The sequence below is a fragment of the Amphiprion ocellaris genome, chromosome 13 (genome assembly GCF_022539595.1).
Source record: "Amphiprion ocellaris isolate individual 3 ecotype Okinawa chromosome 13, ASM2253959v1, whole genome shotgun sequence".
Lineage (NCBI taxonomy): Eukaryota > Metazoa > Chordata > Actinopteri > Pomacentridae > Amphiprion > Amphiprion ocellaris.
Window position 1 is genome coordinate 31,151,277 of NC_072778.1, and position 22,228 is coordinate 31,173,504.

Here is a 22,228-nt window from a genome sequence, read left to right on the forward strand (position 1 = left end):
GTGTTTTTTAATGTTTTTGCGGCAACATTTCTTCTCACACTGTATGGATGTTATGCACAGAGAGCACGATATGTAGAATAAAGTATTAGGATTCTTATTTTGAATTTATCACTTCCAAATTTAAATCGTGACATTATTTTCAGGAGAATTTTGTGCAACACTAACAAGTTAAACCCTACCAATTGCTGTTAAAACCTTTGGAAAAGCAAGGACAAGTGTCACACAAACATAGTTTAGAGGGCAATTCCTCCTCGTTAATACAGATTTCTAAATTCAGACAATATTTATGTATAAGTTACCGTGACATAGTGCAAATGTCTTTTCTGCCCTCTAGCTGTGTGCATCCTGAATTGTAAACATGAATAGTTTCCCACTTTTCACACTGTAAAGACAGACTACAAAATAAAACTAAAACAAAGAAAGTTCAGTCTGTCTGGAAAAAAACTTCACACAGTTAAATATTGGCAGTCTTTATTTCAACAAGACTAAGAAATGTTGTTTAATATACATTTTCTCTTACAATTTAACATCTATCTCATCTTGTTTTTTCCATAACATTTAGGAGATACTCTGACATGTAAAAATCTGGTGTACTGTTAAGGCCTCTTTTAGAGACATCTAAAAACGGCTGCTCTTTATTTACACATTTTTTTCATTCTTTTCAGTCACTCACTCGCTCCCTCCTCAGAGAGCGAGTCCTTTCTGTTCTTGTGGGCCGCAGGCAGGCGGACAGGTTTCAGCACCCGTCCAACTCGACTTAAAAGTCACGAGACTGAAGTTTGCTCTGCGGATCGAAAGAGCAAACATCCAGCAGCTGGACCAGCTCCCCGCCAGCCGGAAAACGCTGCTGCCCTGGCCTGCAAGCACAGACTTTTACCACCGTCACTCAAAACATTTCCTCCGACTCTCAGAAACTTTGGGTTTCTTCGCACTCGACACAACTCTTCCACATGACACAAACACATGCACAAGCCCTTGTAGAAATGTTGGAACACAAAAACAGGAGAATTAAACTGGTCACCTGCAGAAGTAATGTCAAATCCAGCTGCTGAAGTGCAGCTATATGATTTTAGATTAAGGCTTCAGTATTTTATATGGGTTGCATAGATGTTTCATCAAATCCTTCAAAGTCAGATTCATAATATTGATGTTCGCTCTTGACGTCTGATCATTGGAAACTACTTATTTTTGTTTTTTTTGAAAGAAAATGCCATATAAGCATACAATCAACCTGTCAATTTCAAAGCCCAACAAGAACTAAAAGGGTTCTTTCTATTGCTTACCATTTGTCTCAACTACATCTAATTGTTTGACAAATGTGACATCCTTTCAAATGTTTTACAAAATGGCCCCAAATCTGATCAATTTAATAAATTACTTGATGAAGTAATGAATATTTTTCACCTAAACTGTGCATATCAAGGCATCCTGGGTGCTGTACTTCAGATAATCTGTCAGTTCTAAAAGCATGTTTGCCATGACATTAAAATACATGCATAAGTTACTGTACAAAAGCTACACAAGGCAGCATGATTTTAGAGATGAAACGGCCAGGTAATGCAACTCACAGACCCGATTATCAACTTAGACGACATAGAAAACCTTACATTGTGCTTGTCAGCTGGTAACAATGTACTCAAAACACCCTCTAGGGAATCTGAGCAGACAGATCATAAATCATCAACATCTACATTCTTTTTTTTATCTTGAGAAGATGATAATGTACCAAAGTAAAAAAAAAAAAAAAAGAAAAAAAATCAGGCACCATACATTGCATTACTTTTGTAGTAACTGTGACAATATTTCAACATTCCACCTTGAGTTGAAATGATGAGAACGTGAGGATGAGGATAGGTAGATCAAATGGTTCAGGATGAGTCCATTTATACTGACACAGGCCATGTAAGAGGTACAAGTTGGTATTGTGGGACGGGGGGTTGTGGGCAAAATTTTTTTTAAAAAAGCCCCCAAAACTGTGCACACTGACCGAAAGTGTCCTCATCATCTGAGGACACTGTCCTCTTCCACCACCTAAAACTAGCAGTAAAATCCACTGTAGTACCTAATATATATCTTCATACCAAAATAGCTAAAAATTACAACACCTCCTCAACATAAAACCCTGTATTAAAATAATCTTTTATTGATTTCACTTGATCAAACACTGTCTTTTCTTCCTCTTGTCTAGTTTAATGTGAAACGCTCTGAACATCCACCTTTTTCTTTTTCAAACAAGTAAGACTGTATAGAGTCAGATCTTCTGTGCCGAACTGAGCTTACAGTACCAAAAAGGGAATTCAGGACATGTCAGCTTTGCCTTCTTTAGGGGTAACGGCAGGGGATGCCGGCCACATATCTAACTCTATCAGACACTTTCAACTCAACACCACTAGATTGCATTGACAATGAGAGTATGCATGAGGTATGACCTTACTACTGGACTGCTGTAGATGAAGAAATTAAATTAATGAGGAAATTAAAAGTTAGGTTGTGATAATGCTCATAGCAGACATACAATATGCATGTTTCAGGGCCCCAGAACACCCTGTCGGCTCTTCTAGAAACCATGATTCCATCTCCAGGTCAAACATAAATACCTGTGCTGTAACTTCTCCCACTGTATTTCTGAGAGATGAACTGTGTTCTGCTCCTTAGCTGAGATCAATAGCAAGCTTCAGAATTTCTGACTGGCTGATGTTTCTAAACGTAGAAATGCACAGACACAAATATTCACAGTGTGCACATTCATAATGTGCAAAATAGCTGTTATGAACTGTTTCATAACAACATTATATGAGCTCCATGTCTAGTATTCAACTGATTTCTGAATATTGGAAGGAATGAGCATCTTCAGAAATATGAAGATATGTCCCAATACAGGCACTCACTGTTCAATCAAACATCTTTCTTAATGTTTAGCTATCAGATGGCAATCACTGCAGAAGGCACCAAATGAATCATGAGATTAAATTGCCAAAAAGACAATTCTGTAGTGTTTGTAATGCTGCAAGCAGAACCATAACATAGCTTCAACAGAGCCACTGGTGTACAGGTTAACCGGGGGGAAAAGGCGGATTTCTTGGCAAGAAAATCATATTGCTGTACACTGATGTCCTTATAAACATACAAACAAATCGTTAATAGTGAAGTTATTGTAATATTAAGAAGAGTCTTCCCCCCCAATGGCGGACAGTCCGAGGTCCTGAAGGCAGTCTTTTTGAAGTCTCTCTGACAGTTTTCCCCTTCGCTCCGTGATTCCTGGTCATTCTCTTCCTCTCCCCGCCAGCCAGTTTTATCTCAAGTGTGGGGCGAGCAGGGCCAGGATGAGCCCGCAGAGCGCCAGCGCCATGCTTCCCTGTGAGGCGACCCCGGCTGACGTGTTACTGTGTACCAGATTCACCCGCGGTTTGCCGGGGTTCGGTGGGGTGGAGAAGTAGATGTCTTCGTTTGAGTCGCAGGATGGGGAGTCGCAACCGCTGCCGCTCTCCTCTCCTCCACTGGCCTCCTCATCTGAGAAAACAAAAAAGACATGAATTAGACGAGTGCAACACGGAGTCAAACAGTAAATCGTGAAGCTTGTTGAGAACTCTCACCGTTCTCAACAGAGATGTCGTTGCCACTGTGTGCAGCTTTGAGCCAGCTCGTCATCTCCTTCAAAACTGCAATCTGACTGCGAATCATAATATCTGGTTTTGTGATGTCCACGTCCACATCTGGGTTTGACACCTGATTGGCCAGGCCGTTGCCAATGACAACTGACTCATACCTATGTAGAGTTAAAATGAGTAGAAGTTAAAATGTCAGACTTCTGTTGTGAAACGTTAAGTACAGTAAAATTGAAATTCTGCTTGTGCGGTGTTCATCTTACCTGCTTTTTGCTGTTCCGTTCCAGCACTCATCGCCAGGTGCAATCCTCTCACCTGCACACACGGTTTCTGGCAACGTGGACCAGAACTTCTTTGCATGTTTCAGCTTCTTCTTCACATCATTTGTCTAATGTAAAACACACAACAGCAACAAGTCAGACACAAGAACTTTAAAATAAATCGTAGTCCTTTTTAAACATGGGATATGTAACATTGCTGCTTAATTTATCTGTTCAAGTGACTGCTTTCAGCTTCATTTATGGCACGCAGAGATTAGACAGCATATCAAGTGACACAATGTGTAATAATGTACAAATAAACAAACGATTGAATCCAATTCTGCTGTCACAAATTATTTAGTTGCTGATAATAAACTGATTCTGTGTGTGACAGCTAACCTGTCTGAGGTGAAAAAAGCACATTGTGTAACCTGCTTTTGTCGGATATAATTGCTAATTATATGAATAACTGATGAAGTTACTGCTGTTGCTCCGTGTGCGTAAATCTCTTGCTTCCCTCATTTGTATCCTGCTGCTGTCTGATGCTGCTTGTGTTTAATAAACTTCAGCTCCTGTTATCATCTGGTCAAAACCTGGATTACATTAGTTACTGGTGTGTCTCAATAATCTGGCCTGTTATTTATGGATATTCCAGCTTGTAATACGTGTACAATTTTTGGACCGATATTGGTGCTGAAATGTGGAAAATGTCTTTGCCAAATCACTTATGTAACTTCAACTACATCATTTATGTGTTCAGCTGACATGCTGAGTTTAACGAGAAAAGGTCCAGGTATAGAAGGGCTAACGAGTATCTTGTCAGTGTTCTTGAGGCTTTGTTATCCTTACCAGTCGATCTAAACTGGTCCCAGCAGCAGTGGTGGGTCTTGCATCGGGACTGTAAGGTCGGAATCGACCTGTGAAACTTGTTTCTTTGACAGAACGTGTAGAACGGAAGGCCATGCTAGGTTTAGGCATCCCACATCCTTGGAAAACCTGTTAGACGAGAACAAGATTATTAAACTGAGTAGACAGGAGTGTATTTGTTTGTCGTGTTTTTTAAAAATTAAAATCTGTCAAAAAAACACTGAAATGGTACTGACTTTCTGTGACACTTGCATGCTGTTCTCTTGCATGTTCATGATTGCCTCTGAAATCTTCACATCGATGGGATCCATGACGGACTCAAAATTAAAGGGACCTTCGAGCCTCTCAGCCAGACTGAGCATAGCGTCTGAAAACCAGAACAAAAGAAGTTTAAACTTAAAATCAACACATGGGAGAATAATCCCTTGCAAAATACTTTTCTCTGCAGTCAACTGGGATGTTACAAAAAGCTGCCACTAGGGGGAAGCACAGGCTCAAGAGTGGGAGGTTGTTAACCAGCGAAACAAGACATTAGACTCTGGTTGAGTTAAGCTGCAGCAACAGAAACCGGACGCCAGCAGTGTCAGCAGCCAGAGATAGAAGCATGTAACAGTCATATAGAAGCCAGAAAGCATGCTTTTGTCATAGGAGTCTGTCATGCAGGATAAATCTAACACACAGAGTAAAGAACAGTGAATATGTGCACCACCCTCAATGAAACGAAACTGATCTAGGTCTGTGTTTGCACAACACAAGAGCTGCATTCATTCCGAGGGCCACAACATGTACAGCTTGTACAGCCCCTCCCTCTCCCTTTACAAGACACTAAAGAACGAGGGACATGTTTGTACATTATTGTTATTAAAAAAAAAAAAAACACTGCTCATTTGTTAAGCTTTCTCTTGCCAAAGTGAAGCGCAATATGTCTCCGTCATGCCAGCAGTCTGATCGTGTTGCACTGGTTTCAAACTCACAAGGTTAAAGAGTGCTGCATGTTCAGAAAAGAGTGGATTAGATTAGATAAAACTTTAATGACCGTTGGTGAAATACGAGCGCTGCAGTGGCAATGAACACAGACGCAGGAGGTTGTATAAATACACTATGTTGCCAAATCAAACACTTTAAGCTATTATAAAAGAGTGGTCAGGTTAAGTTAATAACGGCTGCAGAAAGTGTCCTTGTTCATGTGTTGTCCTGCTTACCGAGGAAGTTGTTCCACTCTGTGTCCAGGTCAGCCTGGTTGGCCAAACACCCCCGCATCACATTCAGACAGTAATTCTGGCATGGCTTCAGGGCCACTTGGCCTGAGCAGTAGGGACAGTACAACATCTTCATGGCTGCTCGCACACAGCTGGGAGACGCACTGACCTGGAGGAGGCAGGGGGCAGTTAGCAGGCTGTTTTCATTGCACCACAGCAAGAAACACTCATCCAGCTCCATCACGGACACAGACTGAAAAAGCATGATCATTAATTTTACAAGCCAACTCCACAAAGCAGTATAATCTAATCCTCGACGAATCACTCACTGCAGTGGAAAAACATGTCATACCAGAGGAGTCAGAGTGGTTTATGTTATCAGAGACAGTGTAATGGAAGCACAGCCAGATTTCCCAAGAAAGATATGAAGTCAGAGACACAGATAAGAGGGATGGACAGGACTTTAGAGGAAAAAACTATCTAGTGTTTGATAGCAGACTGACTGACTGTTATGACCTTTTTTAGCAAAGACAAAAGCAGCTCTCACTTACTGTAGAGACTCTGTTGACCACCTCTGGCATGAGTGCCAGGCCACGTACGAAGGTGCGTGCAGCCACAAAAGCACGTGTCAGCTGGATGCGGAGTTTGCGCGGCACATCGCCGAAGGGCTGCAGTTGCTCCGTGTGCCGACTGACACACTCCATGTAGGCATCGCTGAACTCGTATTGCACGTTGACCAGCCGGAACATTCTCTCCAGAAGGTCAGCCCAGAAGTCCGACAGCATGGAGTCCAGGTTGACGGCGGCGCTGCCGGACACGTAGTACCGCGTCAGGGCTTCAAAGAAGTTCTTGAAAAGCTCCGCATTCTGCACGTACATCATCCCGTATGTTCGCACAAACATGTTGTGCAGCGAAACCTCTGCATTTTTCAAAAGCTCGCGGAAAAAATCTGCGGAGAAAAGAAAGAAAGTGTGGTTTAGTGTGATGACTAAATCCTGCGTTTGCCAAAGAAACACAACAAACAATCTTACATTGTTAACATTTCACAGTGTGTCCGCAGGGAGGGACTCATTTTAAAGACGTCATGAAGGAAACTGAATGAAAACATATTGCTTGTAGCATCTACAGAGGCTGAGAGCTGATTTTGATCCAACTTTAGCTTGACTTGTTCAAAATTGAATTATTCTGGTTTGAAAAAATAGATTTAGACTTTGACAGTATCCTATTGCAGAACTTTAGAGATACAAACACATTGTGAAGTTCATGTTATACCAACATGAGAAAAAGCACTTTTTTGCCATTAATATCACACTTCTGATGAAGTTAACAATTTAAAGTACAATATTACAGCCTGTATTACAGCCCATCGTGGAGCCCTTCACCCACACCTTTGGCCCAAGTTGCTGCCACCCTGCCTGACGTTTCTCCACTTCACCTGCACCCATGTCCTGACAATCTGAGCGTCCAAACAGAAGCAGCTTAAACACAAAACCTTGAATGAAAGGCAAAGGAATGCGTTGCAGGACGGCTGGAAACGAGGAGATGAGAGGAGCGAGGCAGGAGGGGTGAAAGGTGGAGCATCTCCGTCATGCTGAACGAGCAGCGCTGCTCCTCATCTCTGTGGCCATTCAGCGGCGACGTCTCTCCACATCAATCTGCTTCAAACTGACCACCATCAATGGCATTTTTCCGTTGTCACATTCCATTCGCTTTCCTTTCTGCCGGCTTCTCTTGGACTGTCCTTCAGAGGCATTTTCAATAGGATTACTGAATAATGCGACCCCCCTCCCCTCCCCTCCCGTATACGGACCTGTACCCCCCATCCAGCCCCGCATCTCCCTCCCTCCGCTGCTTTCACTTCATCAGTTCCTTCAGAGAGCTCTCTTCACTAGAGACAGGGAACAATGACCTACTTCATCCTGAGGAATGTCCATCACCCCTCCACCCTCACCACTCGCCCCCACCCCCAATAATCCAGGCCCCCCTCTCCCACGGACACCCCCTCCTCGCCCCACCCCAAACTTTCTTAATCTGGACAAAATGAGAATTCCACAGAGTCTCTGAAAAATGTTTCACCTTCAGTCTCACATGCAGCCCCTTTCACTCATCTCTCTTTTTTTATCCTCCATCCATTCTCCCCCTCGTTGCCCCCTTGTGCACAAAACTTGTGCCCCACTCCAGTTTCTCTAGGTGCCCACTGTGTGGCTTTGAAATGTAAAGTTCCCATGCTCTCAGAGGGGGAGTCACTAAACGCTCTCTGCCACCAGCACACAGTCACCGAGCAGTGCTGTCACTTCCACTTCAGACTGACACACTAAAAAAGAAAAAATGAGAGAGGGGAGGGGGGTGAGGGCGGCTTGGGGTGGGTTAAGTTGAGGGCTTTTTTAACTCCAAATCCCCACTGTGTCGCCAAGGATACCGGAAACACTGCAGCCCCTCCATTTACCTCCCCGCCATCGATGCCCTCCCTCGCCTCTAACACGAATGCAGGCGCACACGCACACGCACACGCACGCACACACACACACACACACACACACCAATGCACGCTCCAATGACAGAGATTAAAACAAAATCATCCACCCCCACCCCTGGAATGTCATAGTAGCCACAAGTTGGAAGTCAGTGAAAGGAGACTGAGGAGGTGAAGAGGAGGCGGAGGAGGAGGAAGCAGCACGAAGCACGAGGACAGGCCTAAACTTCTCTATTTCCTTTCCACAGTTTATTAGAGCAGTAATGCCTATATGCTAAACAGATAAGCCACTTAATGAGTTTGGACAAACCCACGGGTTATAAAAGAGCGGCTTGTGCGGGAGGCAGGATGGAGGCTCTGAGGGGTCTGAAGCATGAGCAGCATTACACAGGCATCTTGCATTGTCATTAAAAACAGTTTATGACACGCAGCCGTCTGCCAACAGGCCGAGGAGCTGAACACTCCCTCCGGATTTTTCCATTAAAAATGTGCCTGTCACTCAGCCAATGGTCTGGGAATGTGGGTGAAAGGTTATGCGGGAGAGAGCGTAAGCTGTGGTGAAATGTAAGGAAGGAGGACGACTCCGGACTCCGAGTATCTGTCTTTGCCTTCTTTCCCACCCCCCGCCCCATCGCTGTTTCCACATGTTGCAGAGAAAGCCCTAAATTATGTACAATGATCTTAGGTTCAATCCATCACAGGAACAGAGGAGCTGATGATCTCCTCCCACTCCTCCCTCCCACTTCCTCCTCCGTGGAGCTACCCCCCCTCCACACACACCTCCCACCAGTGTCCCTGTAAACTCTGCTCCTCCCAATCCCAGCCCAGGCAGTAATTGCATCCTATTTGTGCCAATTAGTCCCTGAGCTTCTCCCTTTTCTTATGGGATGGGATTCTGTCCCTCCTGCTGCTGGACCTCAGTGCTTCAGATGGATGTCTCTTGTTGTGTGAGTGTCCAGAGGCAAAAGGGGCCTTAATCCAAGTGCTTAATTCCCAGACATAGACTTGCTCTGCTGGACAGGGTCACTGCAACAGAACAGACAGGCTGAGGCCAGGACAAACACACAGTGACGAGACACAGAGAGTCGAGAAACTATTTCTGGCTCTGGTCTTAATTGGCCATGACTCCTCGCTCCAGGCGCATGATGAGAGCCTGCCTAATCACATACACCACTTCCTGAGTTTGTTAGTGCATGTTGTTGTCTTCATGTACAGCTGCAGCTGCGTTTGCGCGCATATGTGGTTGGCTGATGTCACCGTTGCTCCTGTCATTTTTTAACAACAGTAAACACAATGGTAAACACCTCCTGTGCCAGTTTCGCCGACTGGAAGTGCCTCCTTCAGGGTGTCTCCATGTGACAACGGCAAATAATGGGACAGCAACCTGAGCTTGTCACCGTACCCAGTGAGAGAGATGGTCTAATGGCCCAGGTGGAAGAGAGCACAGCAGGCCTTTGTAAAGAGATCCCACATCTAACAGGTTGGAGACAGCGGCAACCTGCCTGCAGTGATGAGGAGGGGGCACAAAGGGGTAGGAAGGTAAATTAAGTTTCACTGTCAACCTCAGAGCTGCCCCCTTTTGGCCAACTAGAACAGCTTATAGTTGTTTGGCTAATTTCCCTCTAATGTTCTGCATGATCAGTCAGTTGTGTCGTCTGTTTTTACATGTTTTATTTGTTTGATGCGCTACAAAAACAAACTCCCAGCTGAAGCCACATTTATTTTGAAAGCACTTTTTGTTTGTTTTTTTTTACAACTATGCAAAACAATGGAGGAAATTGTCGGGACAATTGTGGTTCTGGTATCAGTTCCTCATAATCAAACACAGAGAAGACCATTTTATTCTTGCCATTTCTCTTTAATGCTGAACAGTTTTACAGCAAAACCTGCATCACTTCTTTTTTCTCTTCTTCTTCCTGAGTTTCTGAATAAGTCTTTCTGGTGTTCTGAGTTCGTAGACTAAAAATCCTTCGGTTTAACCTTTGAAAACTTTCCTTTGAAACTTGCTATGAGACTTTTTCACAACTGGCTGATATTGGACAGACTAGATGAATAAATACAAAATAATTAGTCGGTTACTCAATAATGAAAAGTCAGAGGAGTCGTGGAGGACAGAATCAATGCTAAAAATAAGAACATGCATTAGATAAAATGCTTGCAGTAAAACATACACAACAGTGAGACACAGAAAGAGAGATGGAGAAGGGTCTGAGGGGCAAAGAGAGGGGTTTTTGGAGAGGGTGAGGCATGAGATGGGGACAAAGGGCAGTAAGAGAAGAGAAAAAGAGGGGCGGGACGGCTTGAGCAGCCACTGCATTCCGACACGTCACATTCCTCTTCACATCTGGCTGCAATACATACGCTCCCCGTTACTGACTATCCCTTGCTGCCTTTCACAGACACATAAGATCTGAAGGTCTCTGACCTGCATATGCACAGCCACGCACATGCACACAAACCAGTGCATCAAGCTACGCACAAAAGCACCCTCAAAATTCCGATGCATTTATAAATTTTGAAGCCACCACTTCCATATTTCTCCAGTCAGTCAGTCTGCATGGGTCCTCATCCTCTCCTCTCTATCTTATCGTGCTTCTTCACAGAGCTGCAGCGGTGGCATGGTTGGCTTGCTCAGAGTATTCAAAGCTGCCCTGCTTCCTCTGTGAGTCAGCAATGTTGCATGTTCCCATGCGCTCCGGTCCTCAGCAGGAGAAACCTGATCCCAATATTTACAGGCATACACACATGTGCACACACACAGTGGAACAGGAAGTACAGAGAAGACTAAATCTGAAGATGTGTGTGGTCCGTCTGGAAGCATGCATGTCTCTCTGGAGACAAGGGAAGCTGGTATGGTTGGGGGGACGATGAGGCAGGGAGCTAAGACGTTGAGAGACAGGTGGACAGACCAACAGACGCAGACTGACTGTCTCCGCTTCGAGCAGTGCACTGGCAGGTGGGAGCGTCCGTCAAAAATTGTGCAACACAAGCGCTGCAATGGGGACACTGTGGCCACCAGCACAATTTAGTCTGAACAGTGGCTGCTGTGCACGTTGGTGTGTGTTTGTGTAAGTGTGTTTGCTTACTGTCAAAGTGGTCGTGCTTCTGTTTGAAGGTGGATTGTAGGTTGGTGCTAAGCCTGGAGACAGGAGCTTTGATCTCCGTGTGGCTCTGCTGGCTCAGCTTCTCCTCCATCTCCACCGTGCAGCAGGAGAAACCCTGCGGACAAACCTTCAGAGGGGCTCCTGGAAGAGGAAGAGGAGGTTAAACACTGCATCATACAGGATACGGTCCTCATGAGTCACATTGACACAAAATATGTCAAGACTGTTATTTTAGAATGAAAAAACAAGGCCAGTTTAGAGCACAACAGCAAGTCTCCAGAGGTAATTACATTTAAAGGTGCAGATTTTAGGCTCCATTCATTAACCCACAGAATGACACTGAAAATGAGCAAACTGTACGGGACACTTTACTTTTTAGAAACATAAATGTACATCAACCATTAGGAACTTCTTGTCTGGGATGTAACCTTTATACTGTTAAATAACAGGTTCACCCTTCACAGAACTAAATGCACCTTGGCTGTTAAACCCCCTCCTTTACTGCACTTAATTGCAACACTCAGCTCAGAGCAGTCTTTAGCATGCCACTTTATAGAGCTGTGCTCTTATCCTGGCACTTCCGTCTTGATTGATAGTTCAGTGCTGAAGCTTTCTCTGAGTGCTTTGTCCTTCCCAAACACAGTCTTTCAGAGGAGAGGATTAACTTTTCACCCACTTTGCAGGTGAGAGGGCTGACTTCAGCCACAAACACATTAAAGCAGATAAACTTTTTCATCACTTGAGGTTGCAAACACACAGGGTGAGATTACGATAACGTGATTTTGAAAATTAAGCTCTCTTGGTCTGGTATGAATGGAAAATGCTAATCTATGATTTTTCATATACGGCCCTTAGCATTTGAGTGTCAAGGCTTTATCTGTGAACAGAATAAATGTGAACTTTGTCTCGCTTTTGCAACTTCAATTTATTTTTCAAAAGCTGGGGAACATATAAAACTGTTACCATTTTCAAAACTGATCCACAGTAGGATGGATACGGCTGTGAACTGAGCCAAGAATCTCAAAAGAAACTACTTTGTGCTTTTACTCTGACAAACCTAAACACTTTTTTGATAAAACAGAAACTGTCAACTTTGTCAAAAGTGAGTTTAACATCCAATTAAAAGGCGGGTCATGGGAGGACGAATGCAAAGTTGCAGCTGCAATAATGTTTTGTTTTAAACGTGGCTGTCGGAATTTGGGAGAACACAGGGATCCTTTCATTGCATCTCAGCACCAACAGCCTGTTTAGTTTTCCCCACCAGCTTGTGCTCACTGACTGTGTTATGCACACATTTCTGCTACTTGCATGTCATACATCACTGGAGCTTTAACACCGCCTCTGATGTTCTACTGACTTGTTTTTACAGACTCATTACAGAATCATTCATAATCCCAGATTAATTTAGTTTAATGTTAGATCTTCTTTTAACATGAGAGACTTTACAGAGAAACTTTGAAATGCATTGCAATTCTATTCAACGCTGCAAACTCAACATTTTTTATTCCTCCTACATCACTGCATTATTACCAATACCTGTGAATAGATGGCTGGCTCTTTCCTGACTTTTAACATTCGTCACCTTTTTCTTCCTGGTATACATATTTCTTTCACCAGTTCAGTCTTGACTGAGCATCAAAGACATGAAAATGTTCTGCCTAAAAAAGCTGCAATGTATTTTAAGTAATTCCAAAAAAAAGAAAAATCAGATCTAAACCCCAGGTCTTGTTATGCCAGAAACTGAATTGTCTTGATGAACATGGCGACGTTAACTTAAACAGGTGCTTTTTCTCACTTTAAATCCTGCTTTGACAAAGTGCTGATTCACAGGAAACGTTTTACTCTGCGACTTGTGAGGGTGAAGCTGCTCTGCTGCAGTTTAGGCTTGGGCTGATAAGGCTAACGATCAAATTCAAATGGAAGTATATGACTCTGGGATGTTTCTGTGTGCCATGCTGAATGTGTTGCCAGCCTGACAACGTGGATTGTTTGTTCTGCGATGTCTTCTGGTTGTTTTCATATTGCCGCATATGTTTTCAGTGCCATTTGTCTGTTAGTTTGTCTCTAAACAAATATTATGCAAAAACTGCCAAGCTGAAATACACGAACCTTGGAGGAGAAGCGGAGCATGACAAACTGAGGAATGCAATAAATTTTGGTGCGGCTGTGGATCATTTTCTTTAAAAGTGAGATAGGACATTGGCCTTGAGTGCCCTTTCAGTAATGACTGTAATAGAAAACGCTCATCAAATACTATTAGCGAACAGGGCTTGATTTTGGTGACACATTTATACGTTTCTAGGTCAAGTTTACCATGTCTGCTCGTAGATCTATTAAAAAACTAAAGCGGAGAACACAGACATAACACTGTATGCAGAACAGAGCGACAGAAGACAACATGTTTGCGGACATGTCCTCAACATTTCTGAAATAGCAACGAAAATGTTTAAAAATATGAAACTGCAGGGTCAAAAGTGACTCATCGCAATACAATCATCTAAACAGGGCACCAGAGGGAGGGATGCACCCTGGCGCCATAAACTGGACCCCTCTGTCTGGGATCGAGTCCAAATAAGCCTCAAGTCACTCCTTCTCTCACAATCCTCTCCTCAAACTCATCTCTCTCCGTCCAACCATCACCCCACTCCACCCAGCCCCCTCCTGCACACACTCACACATACCCAGGCACAGTTGGCAGCCCCTACCTAAACATATTCACACATCACATCACTGCTCAACACATGGCTCTTTGTACGAGCATGATTGGAGGTACAGGGAGCAGCGCACACACACAGGCTGAACTTTTAGGTGAAACAGCCAACCAGTCTCTCCTTGAGCAGGGCCCCCTGCTTGCCCACAGCGTAGGCGTACAATCAAAAGGGCTATATCCATGTGGAAAATAGCCCTAGTTACCAAAGTACACAAATAAAAGTGAGATGGTCAATATTTCACAGGAATGTCTGTACAAATGTCACATTGTTAGCTCAAAGGATTAGGTCTCTGAAAACTGAAGATTCTTAGCTAATGCATACTTTGTGAAAACATTTTGGCAGCCAATTTCTCAAACCGCTGGGAGAAAAATGGCACCGCTGGAACAAAAAGAGAGGCGAACAGTTAACAAGAGCAGTTAGATCTTGTAAAAATCAGCGCCACACTGACATGTTTCTGCCTCAAAAAGCTTTGTCAGTTGATGCATCAGTCATCTCTGCATGAATAGTCTTTGTGTGATGGGTGAACTGGCTCTCAGTTGTCGTACGGAGTTCCTTTTAGGGGCCTCTCACTCCTTCGGTTTCCCAAGTTAAGATGTAGTAAGACAGAGTGACAGAGCATTGTTCGAGTGTCACTTAGAAGAGGGAAACTGCCATTTACGGTGGTCAAAACAAGAGAGCAGCATCTTGTAAACAAACATGTGACTGTGTGTCATGGCATTCATTGGCTGTGCGCTGCTTCTCTAACTTTTCTTTGTGGGGAGACCACCATCCCCTTTAAATGGCTCATAAAATAAGTCACTTCCCTTTGACATTGTCCTGCCTCTCAAACTCTGTTCTCAGAGGAAGGATGGTGGGGGAGGTGAAAACGCCTCACAGACAAAAACCAGATTAGACACCTCACCACCCCCTCTGCCTGCCATCATGTGCCCCTGAACCAGACGGACCTCAAAATGCCCCCCCTCCCACCTCCGCCTCGCCAGCCACCACCCTGCAGGCTTAACCAGCAAGGTCAGGGGTTAACAGCAGCTCCTCTGAGAGAGGTCCTGTCCTCTGACCCCCCCCTGTCCGCCAGCCAGCACATCCACCACACACAGTAACTCACGCTCCAAACCCCAATCACTCCAATAATAACACACATACCAAAAACACACCCCCCCCACACACACACACACACATACAGGCAATTAAGAGCTGTAAAAAGTCGCAGACACATGCGCAAAATAAAAATAGAAAAACTTAACAGTCACACACTCCAATCTGAAGTCGTAAAAGTCCCTCAAGGATTATGTCTGCACCCTTCTTCATTCAAGACATCCCTAAAACTGCTAAGAGAGTTGTGAAGGAGGCCATAGGGTGCAGCATGTCACGAACTATTCACCAACGTCTGTCACTAATTGGAGCCTGGTCGTCTGAACCAAACCTCAGAGCGTTCGCACAACCGTCAACATTTGTAAATAATTAAATGATAAATTGTATGCAGCTCATAGTTTATGCATAGACTGACTCCATCCCAGTGGAGCGCAGGTAATTTGAGATACTGGGGCAATTTAATATCCAAACATGAAAAATGTGTGAACATATTCCAAGTCGCTCTGATTTATCTGTGCACGTCTAACATATAAAACAAAGCAGCAATCATTCTCAGTGGAGGCAAGTATGTGAAACAACAGCCGAGAACACAAAGGCTGACTATTAATTGGCATATTATGGTCCCTGCCGTAACATGTAAAGGAGAGTGCTGCCAGTCTAGTAAGCATTACTCACATAGACTGTGGTAAATTTGCACGCCCTGCAGCCATAACATTCTCCTCTTGCTCCTCACCTCTGTCTAGGGTGTAATTATCCTGGGGGGTTAAGGGATTGTTGCCATTTGTTGGGTAACTTTCTTTTCTGCTCCACATCCTGTCATGCTCGATCACATGAGCTGACCCTGTGGTGAAGGAGTCGACGTCGTTTGCGTTTTAAGGTGTGATGTTTTTCTCATAAGCATGACGTCTGTTATAAAAGTAATAAATTGTGAATGGTTTTGAACGAGGCAAAGGGCCACGAGGTGAAGCCACAACTGAAAGGAGAGATGAAAAGGTAGCAAACAGCTGCATATTTCATTTCCAAAATCATACCAATTGCTTTTTCTAACTCATTCCCTTCTTAAATTCTTTCCTGTTACTGCATGTTGTCAAATCACCCCTTTCTTTTTGCCTCTTTCATCTGTAAGAACCCTACAGTTGTGGTCTGTATCAAGGTTATAATAATAAATTCCTTCCACATATTACTCATTTAAAAAAAATAAAATAAAAACAGCATCAATTAGTTTCTCAGTCAGAAATTCAATGTTTCAAACAATTCTGATGATTCGGTCCTCAGTAGAGAAATAAATACATTTGTAATAAACTTTTAGTAATCGCTTTGAAACGCCATCATTTTGTACAAATGCTGGATGTGTCATGTTGAAATTAAACCCACACGTCTATTAAAAATGCTGGAATGAGTGCTTTCAAGGCTCCATAATTGTGCAGGATTTAGCAGTGGAATCTCCCACATGAGATCAGTCGGGTGTTATGAAAACAAAATGTGCAAAAGTCAATCTACGAAGCAAGTAATACACAATCTCTGAGCCATTAGTGCTGAATTTTATGCCACAAATTTTCACAGCACAGTTAAATAGCACTCCTTGACAATACATCCCTCTTCCCCATTACAAGAAATCCTTTAACTAGGAAAGCTGAGTAAGAGCTCAGTCTGATTTTCAACATGGAGGAGTATCATTCAGGGCCTGCTGCTCAGTCCAACCACAGACTCTTGCTCAAGGGCATCATGCCAGCAGTAGTTTAAGGAGGGGGAAAAGAGTGCGTCTTGTTCACTTTCCCCATCCAGATTCTTTGCTCTTTGTCTGAGGAGTTAAACCAGTGACGTCCTTTACAACGTGTCCATTAAAAAAGGGGATTAGAGCGTAGATAAATTGAGGAACAACTGTTAAGCTCTCAGCTCTTTAAAAGCGTGTTAAGCAGCGCCACAAAAAACAGGAAATCTAAATTGAATTTTAAAAGCCAAGATAAATGCAACACCCATCCATGTATTACATTTACATTTCTTGCACTAATATCCTGTGTACGTGGGTTTACTCTGAGCTGACCGAATCGCCGCAAAAGGGAGAAAATGTTCAACAACATTATGCTGTAAGCGGAAACCATTATTAGAGACTCGGCTGTTCATATGGAGATAATCAGGGCAGGGCATTATTTCCACCTACTCTTTCCCTACACTTCAGCCCCTTACAAAAATAGAGTAATGACAAGTTTATAGCAGTTTTAGCCAAACCAATAATGCTTTTTAGATCCCCGTCCATGAGGAAAGTCCAAAAGAGGCCGAATGTACTGGGAGGGGACTTTCTTAATATGACTAAAGTGCTTCAACAAAATGGTGGGTGGAAATGCCGACCCTTGTTCATTATTTCTAACGTTAAGTGTTTCACTTTACTGTTGCTCAATGCCAGACTGTGCCGCTGATGTTCTTACAGTTAATGTTTAAAGTGGTTTCATTTAAAGTGTCATTGCTTAGATTCAAAACTTGAGTGCCTGCATAGAAAATCCAAGGTAATGAACTTTACTTCTCAGCATAATTGTGGTATAAATGATAGCTACCATGGGGCTGTAGCTTCTCCTAGGGAGTGGAAAATATGTTTTTGGCATGAGGCTCCAGCTAACCCATGACTCAGACACGACACTGTTCTCAGAACTAGCCTATAGCTTGTAAAGGATGTAACTGAAGTGGGCAATGGCTTTAAAATTTAAAGTTAAGCAGTAAACTCTTTTACAGGAGTTGTTTGAAACTATAACCTAAACATCTGCATGTTTGCCTCAATAAAAAAATATATGTCTGCAACAGAAGATTTTCCCCTCATTAGGACCACTGTATATATCTTATTGACATTTAGAAAACTAAAAGAGTGTACATATAGGCATTGAAGTTGAGTAGACAAACAATATGAATGACAGCACAGTGCTTTATTGAAACTTTAGAACCACCGCACAGCAGATCAGAAAAATGGGTATTAGATTAAATGTGTACTTGGGCAGGACAATGAATCAAACAATTAGACTATCTCTAACAGACTATCAGTCACTGTCAATTAGTGTGCTCACAACCTTTGTTTATGTTAAACATGCACACACACAGACGTATTTGCTCCTAACAGCAGAAATTAGTATTAACTGAGGGACAGGCGTAGTCATGACTGCAGAGACGGTGAGGTAAACAAATATTGTTAATCAATGTTGGAGTCTAAAGTAAAAGTTTGCTGTTTATTGCGCAGCATAAATTAATCAGAGAGCTACCTTGGAGACAGAGTTTGCACAAAGGTTTAATAAAATTATCACTATCAAGGCAAACGTGCAAATCATGATACTGATTATAGCTACAGCCTTAATGCAAACTATTTTCCTGACTGTATTTGTTATTTTTTGTTGAAGACAGGACACTTTCTTCTTTGTTTCAATATATGCAAAACATAAATAAACAAAAGCACTTCAATAAACTTTTGTGTTAGAGTTTGCATTATTCTAAAGTCTAACACCAAGATTTTCACTTTAACCACAATCTGTCCCCTTGATTACTAATAATCAGCATCCGCCCTGAAAAAGCATACTTGCATTGTGGTTCTGCTCATACTGTATATAACACAACTGATTTGTCACAGCTGCATCCAGTTTATTTCCTGTATATGTGCATATTTACTTTACCTCATTTTGTACTTATGAGTCACACCACTTACCACATCTGTTTATTGTTCATTTCATAGTCATTCTTTTATCTTTGTCTGTATGCCCTACAGTACTTTACACTAAGCGATTAGACACAAAACTGCATTCTGTTGTTCTTGTACTTACAATATGAAATAATAAAGTTGACACTAACATAAATCAAATCCAATAAAGAGTTGACACTTGTGTGTATCTCAATTGCCTCTAACCACATGTAGTGCTGGTATTTATCATGCAGCTTTGATACGGTGGTTTGCTACTCAGCATGTTGTTCCTCACCTGATGAGTCATGGCACTAATCTTGATTACACCCATGATTTAGTATCAAGCAGGAAAGTGTTAGAGGTTAACACAGGCATCACATAAACCATCAGCAGTATCCATAAGGAAAAGGACGCACCACTGGGAGGAAACTCCTCAGCAGTGGTGATCTTGGGAAACACCAGCCCTGCTTGTGAGATGAGAGATTTACTCCACTTAGAACAATGCTCACCATCCATTTATGAGGCAGGAAGCTCTGGTTTAGAGGACTACTCTCTGGAGTGAATATGTTGAGCTACGCAACCAGCCACAGAGCTTTGAATAATGTCTGTGTAAAAAGACTTTTACTTAAATAAATCAGGAATTAAAATCCCTTTCCCAATACAGCTGTCAAAACACCAAACTGCCAAAATTTGCTTTTCACATGGCACGAGTCTGAAGAAAAAGAGAGGACTGTCTGCTGCAGAGCTCATTACAGTCTTCACTGCATCTGCATCATCTAATGCATGTTACTGTCACAGAAAAACCCCTACCACTGCACATTTCCCCTTCAGAGTGAAAAATTGTCGCATTAAAAATGTTAATCTGTGCTAAACCTTCCACATTTTCTCTAGAAGGTGAATTATTTTCTAAAAGGCACTCGTTCTGACAAACAAAGCACACACAGGGATCCATAAATCTGAGCCTTCCACCACCACAGTCCATTTCTGATTACTAAACCAGTCGGGGCCTCTGGCCAATTAAAACTCTCCATTTGTGAACATTCCAAAACGCTGTCATCCATGAACATTTACCCAGAAGCCCCTGGGGAGATTCCACAACATTGCCCCAGCCTCTCGCTCTGTCTGTTTCCCTCTGCCGTCCCAGGCCTGCATCTCTGGCTTTGTCTCCCCACACAAAAGCTCCCTGCCTACACCACTTCCCAGGTCACTGCTTTGTCAGGGATTCAGCTCGCGTCGCACTTCCCCAAGTACATTTAACAAGTCACAAACCAAATTCGCTGCTGTGGGGCTGCTCTCCAAGTTCACCTGCTGGATGATTTATAGAAACTTTGCTGTGGTCAAAAACAATCTGGAGGACTGTGTTTGAATCCCTGACCTTTGCGTGTAAAACGGCATGCTGTAAACATAGCTTCTGATTGCAACTTGTGTTTGTGGGATTAAACTATTTTCACAGTCTCTTGATAACAACATGGAAATTTGGGAGAGAGGTGGTGGGTGTTGATTCAACTGTGCTGCAACAGGTTCAGGTGTTAGCAATTAAAAGCCCAATAAAGACATCTCAACAAAGGCTACATATTAACATCGGGCATTTTCAGAAAATGGCAACATGGTTTTCCTGGTCAATAGTAAATATTTGGCCCAAAAGGAGCACTGAAGTCTGACGGGTCAAGAGACACACAAACATATCTACAAGGAAATGAGATCATAAAAAGGAGAGGTTAAACTGCCAGCACTTGTAACTGTAAATTCTCTCTGAAACCATGAGGGCGCTTGAACTCATGATTCATGTTAGCATAGTTATGGGGAATTCATACTTCAAACAGAAGTGGTTTGTTTCAGAATTTGATGGAGTTTTGGGAAGTTGCATAGCGTGGTCCACACAAACCTTTCTGCAACTTGTTTAACTTCCATCTGGTAAATAAATCAACCGCTGCTGATTGGCCTGACTGCCATTCAGACATTCAGTCCTGAGCGAGCCCCACCACTAAGCCAGCTGGTTTCTGACGTGGCAATCTGTGTCAAGCTATGTACACATAACAGACAGACATAAAAGGAAACGCAGCACAAAACACTTGCAAGTAAATCAAGAAACTTCTTACAGTCACACTGCTAAGAAACTTTTCTCAACAACTGCATTATCTATCAGTGGGAGTTGGAGGCAATGATTCACGTTAACAACTAGCTTAATCTTTCACCCTTTCCACATCTTTCTTTCAGGCTATGTGCCTTTTGATGAGCCGCAGATTTGCAGTGTTTGACCTACTGCTTTTACAACAGATTCCACCTTGATGCTTTTGTCAGCTCATGTACGTTGTGTGTGTGCGTTTGTGTGTGTGTGCGTGTGTTAAGCGAGCAAAGGAAATGCGAGTGAGTGAAAGAGGGAGCGAGTGTTATGTTTAAGATTTGCAGAGACAGGCAGAGGTTTTGCAGACAAACGGAGAGAACAAGTTACAGCACAGCGTGATTATCACAAGGGAAGAGGGAGAAAAAAAGCGGCACAAAAGACCTTCCTGGCTTGTCCCTCTACACCAGCCCTCCATCTTTCCACTGCCTCATGGCACACAAATGAAAACAGACTTTAAAGGAGAAGATAAAAAACATTCTTTACTTTAGGCCAAGTGCTTTACCATGGGACTCTGCACAAACACTGCTGTGCTGTCAGAGAAATGGACTACTGTTGAGCTTACAAATAGGTCCTCTTTAAGATGTGCTTCACACACTGCATGAGAGCCATGCACTTGAATATATAAGGAGGATTACAACAATTTGTGGCCTTGTCACATGCATTGTTAAAGCTGGACACAGAACCAATCACACAAAACACCCCTCCCTCCAACTCTACATTAAAAGAATTTTTAAAAATCCAATTCTCTTGAAAAATATGAGGGCTTTTAGAAGATTTGACAGACAATATGTTTCATCGTTGCCAGTAAAAGCCAGAGAACTCCACCTAAGGACAGGGTGCTCTTTGACAATGTTTATAACAGACATCCAAAAGCAGCTGAAGTCCACCAGATGTTGAGGCAGGACGGGGCCTGGCGAAGCCCCCCAGGCAGAATGAGGTCAGGTACAAGATCAGGTTTCTGGAAGCTCAAAGCTACAAAAGGGCAACAAAGATTCTGATATACCTGTTGGGCCTTACGAAACTGGACACCAGTGGAGGCGGTGGGAAGAGAACCACTCATCGCCAACTGTCAAAGGGACCAGAAAGTCTAAACCTTACGGTACAATAGTTTAATGGGCCTCAGTCATGGATGGCTAAGCT

At 43.0% G+C, this 22,228-nt stretch overlaps 1 protein-coding gene across 1 annotated transcript in view; it reads right to left on the reverse strand.

Annotated features, from left to right (window-relative positions):
- Window positions 1–454: 454 nt before the first annotated feature.
- gpc4 (glypican 4) overlaps window positions 455–22,228 on the reverse strand; it is a 31,907-nt gene continuing 10,133 nt past the window's right edge. Inside the window, exons 2-9 of the mRNA XM_023283406.3 lie at window positions 11,491–11,649; window positions 6,483–6,880; window positions 5,935–6,100; window positions 4,969–5,099; window positions 4,715–4,861; window positions 3,869–3,993; window positions 3,594–3,766; window positions 455–3,510 (exon numbers count right to left, since the gene is read on the reverse strand). Coding sequence (XP_023139174.2) covers window positions 3,293–3,510; window positions 3,594–3,766; window positions 3,869–3,993; window positions 4,715–4,861; window positions 4,969–5,099; window positions 5,935–6,100; window positions 6,483–6,880; window positions 11,491–11,649 — 1,517 coding nt within the window. The 3' untranslated portion in view covers window positions 455–3,292. The remainder of the gene's footprint in view (window positions 3,511–3,593; window positions 3,767–3,868; window positions 3,994–4,714; window positions 4,862–4,968; window positions 5,100–5,934; window positions 6,101–6,482; window positions 6,881–11,490; window positions 11,650–22,228) is intronic.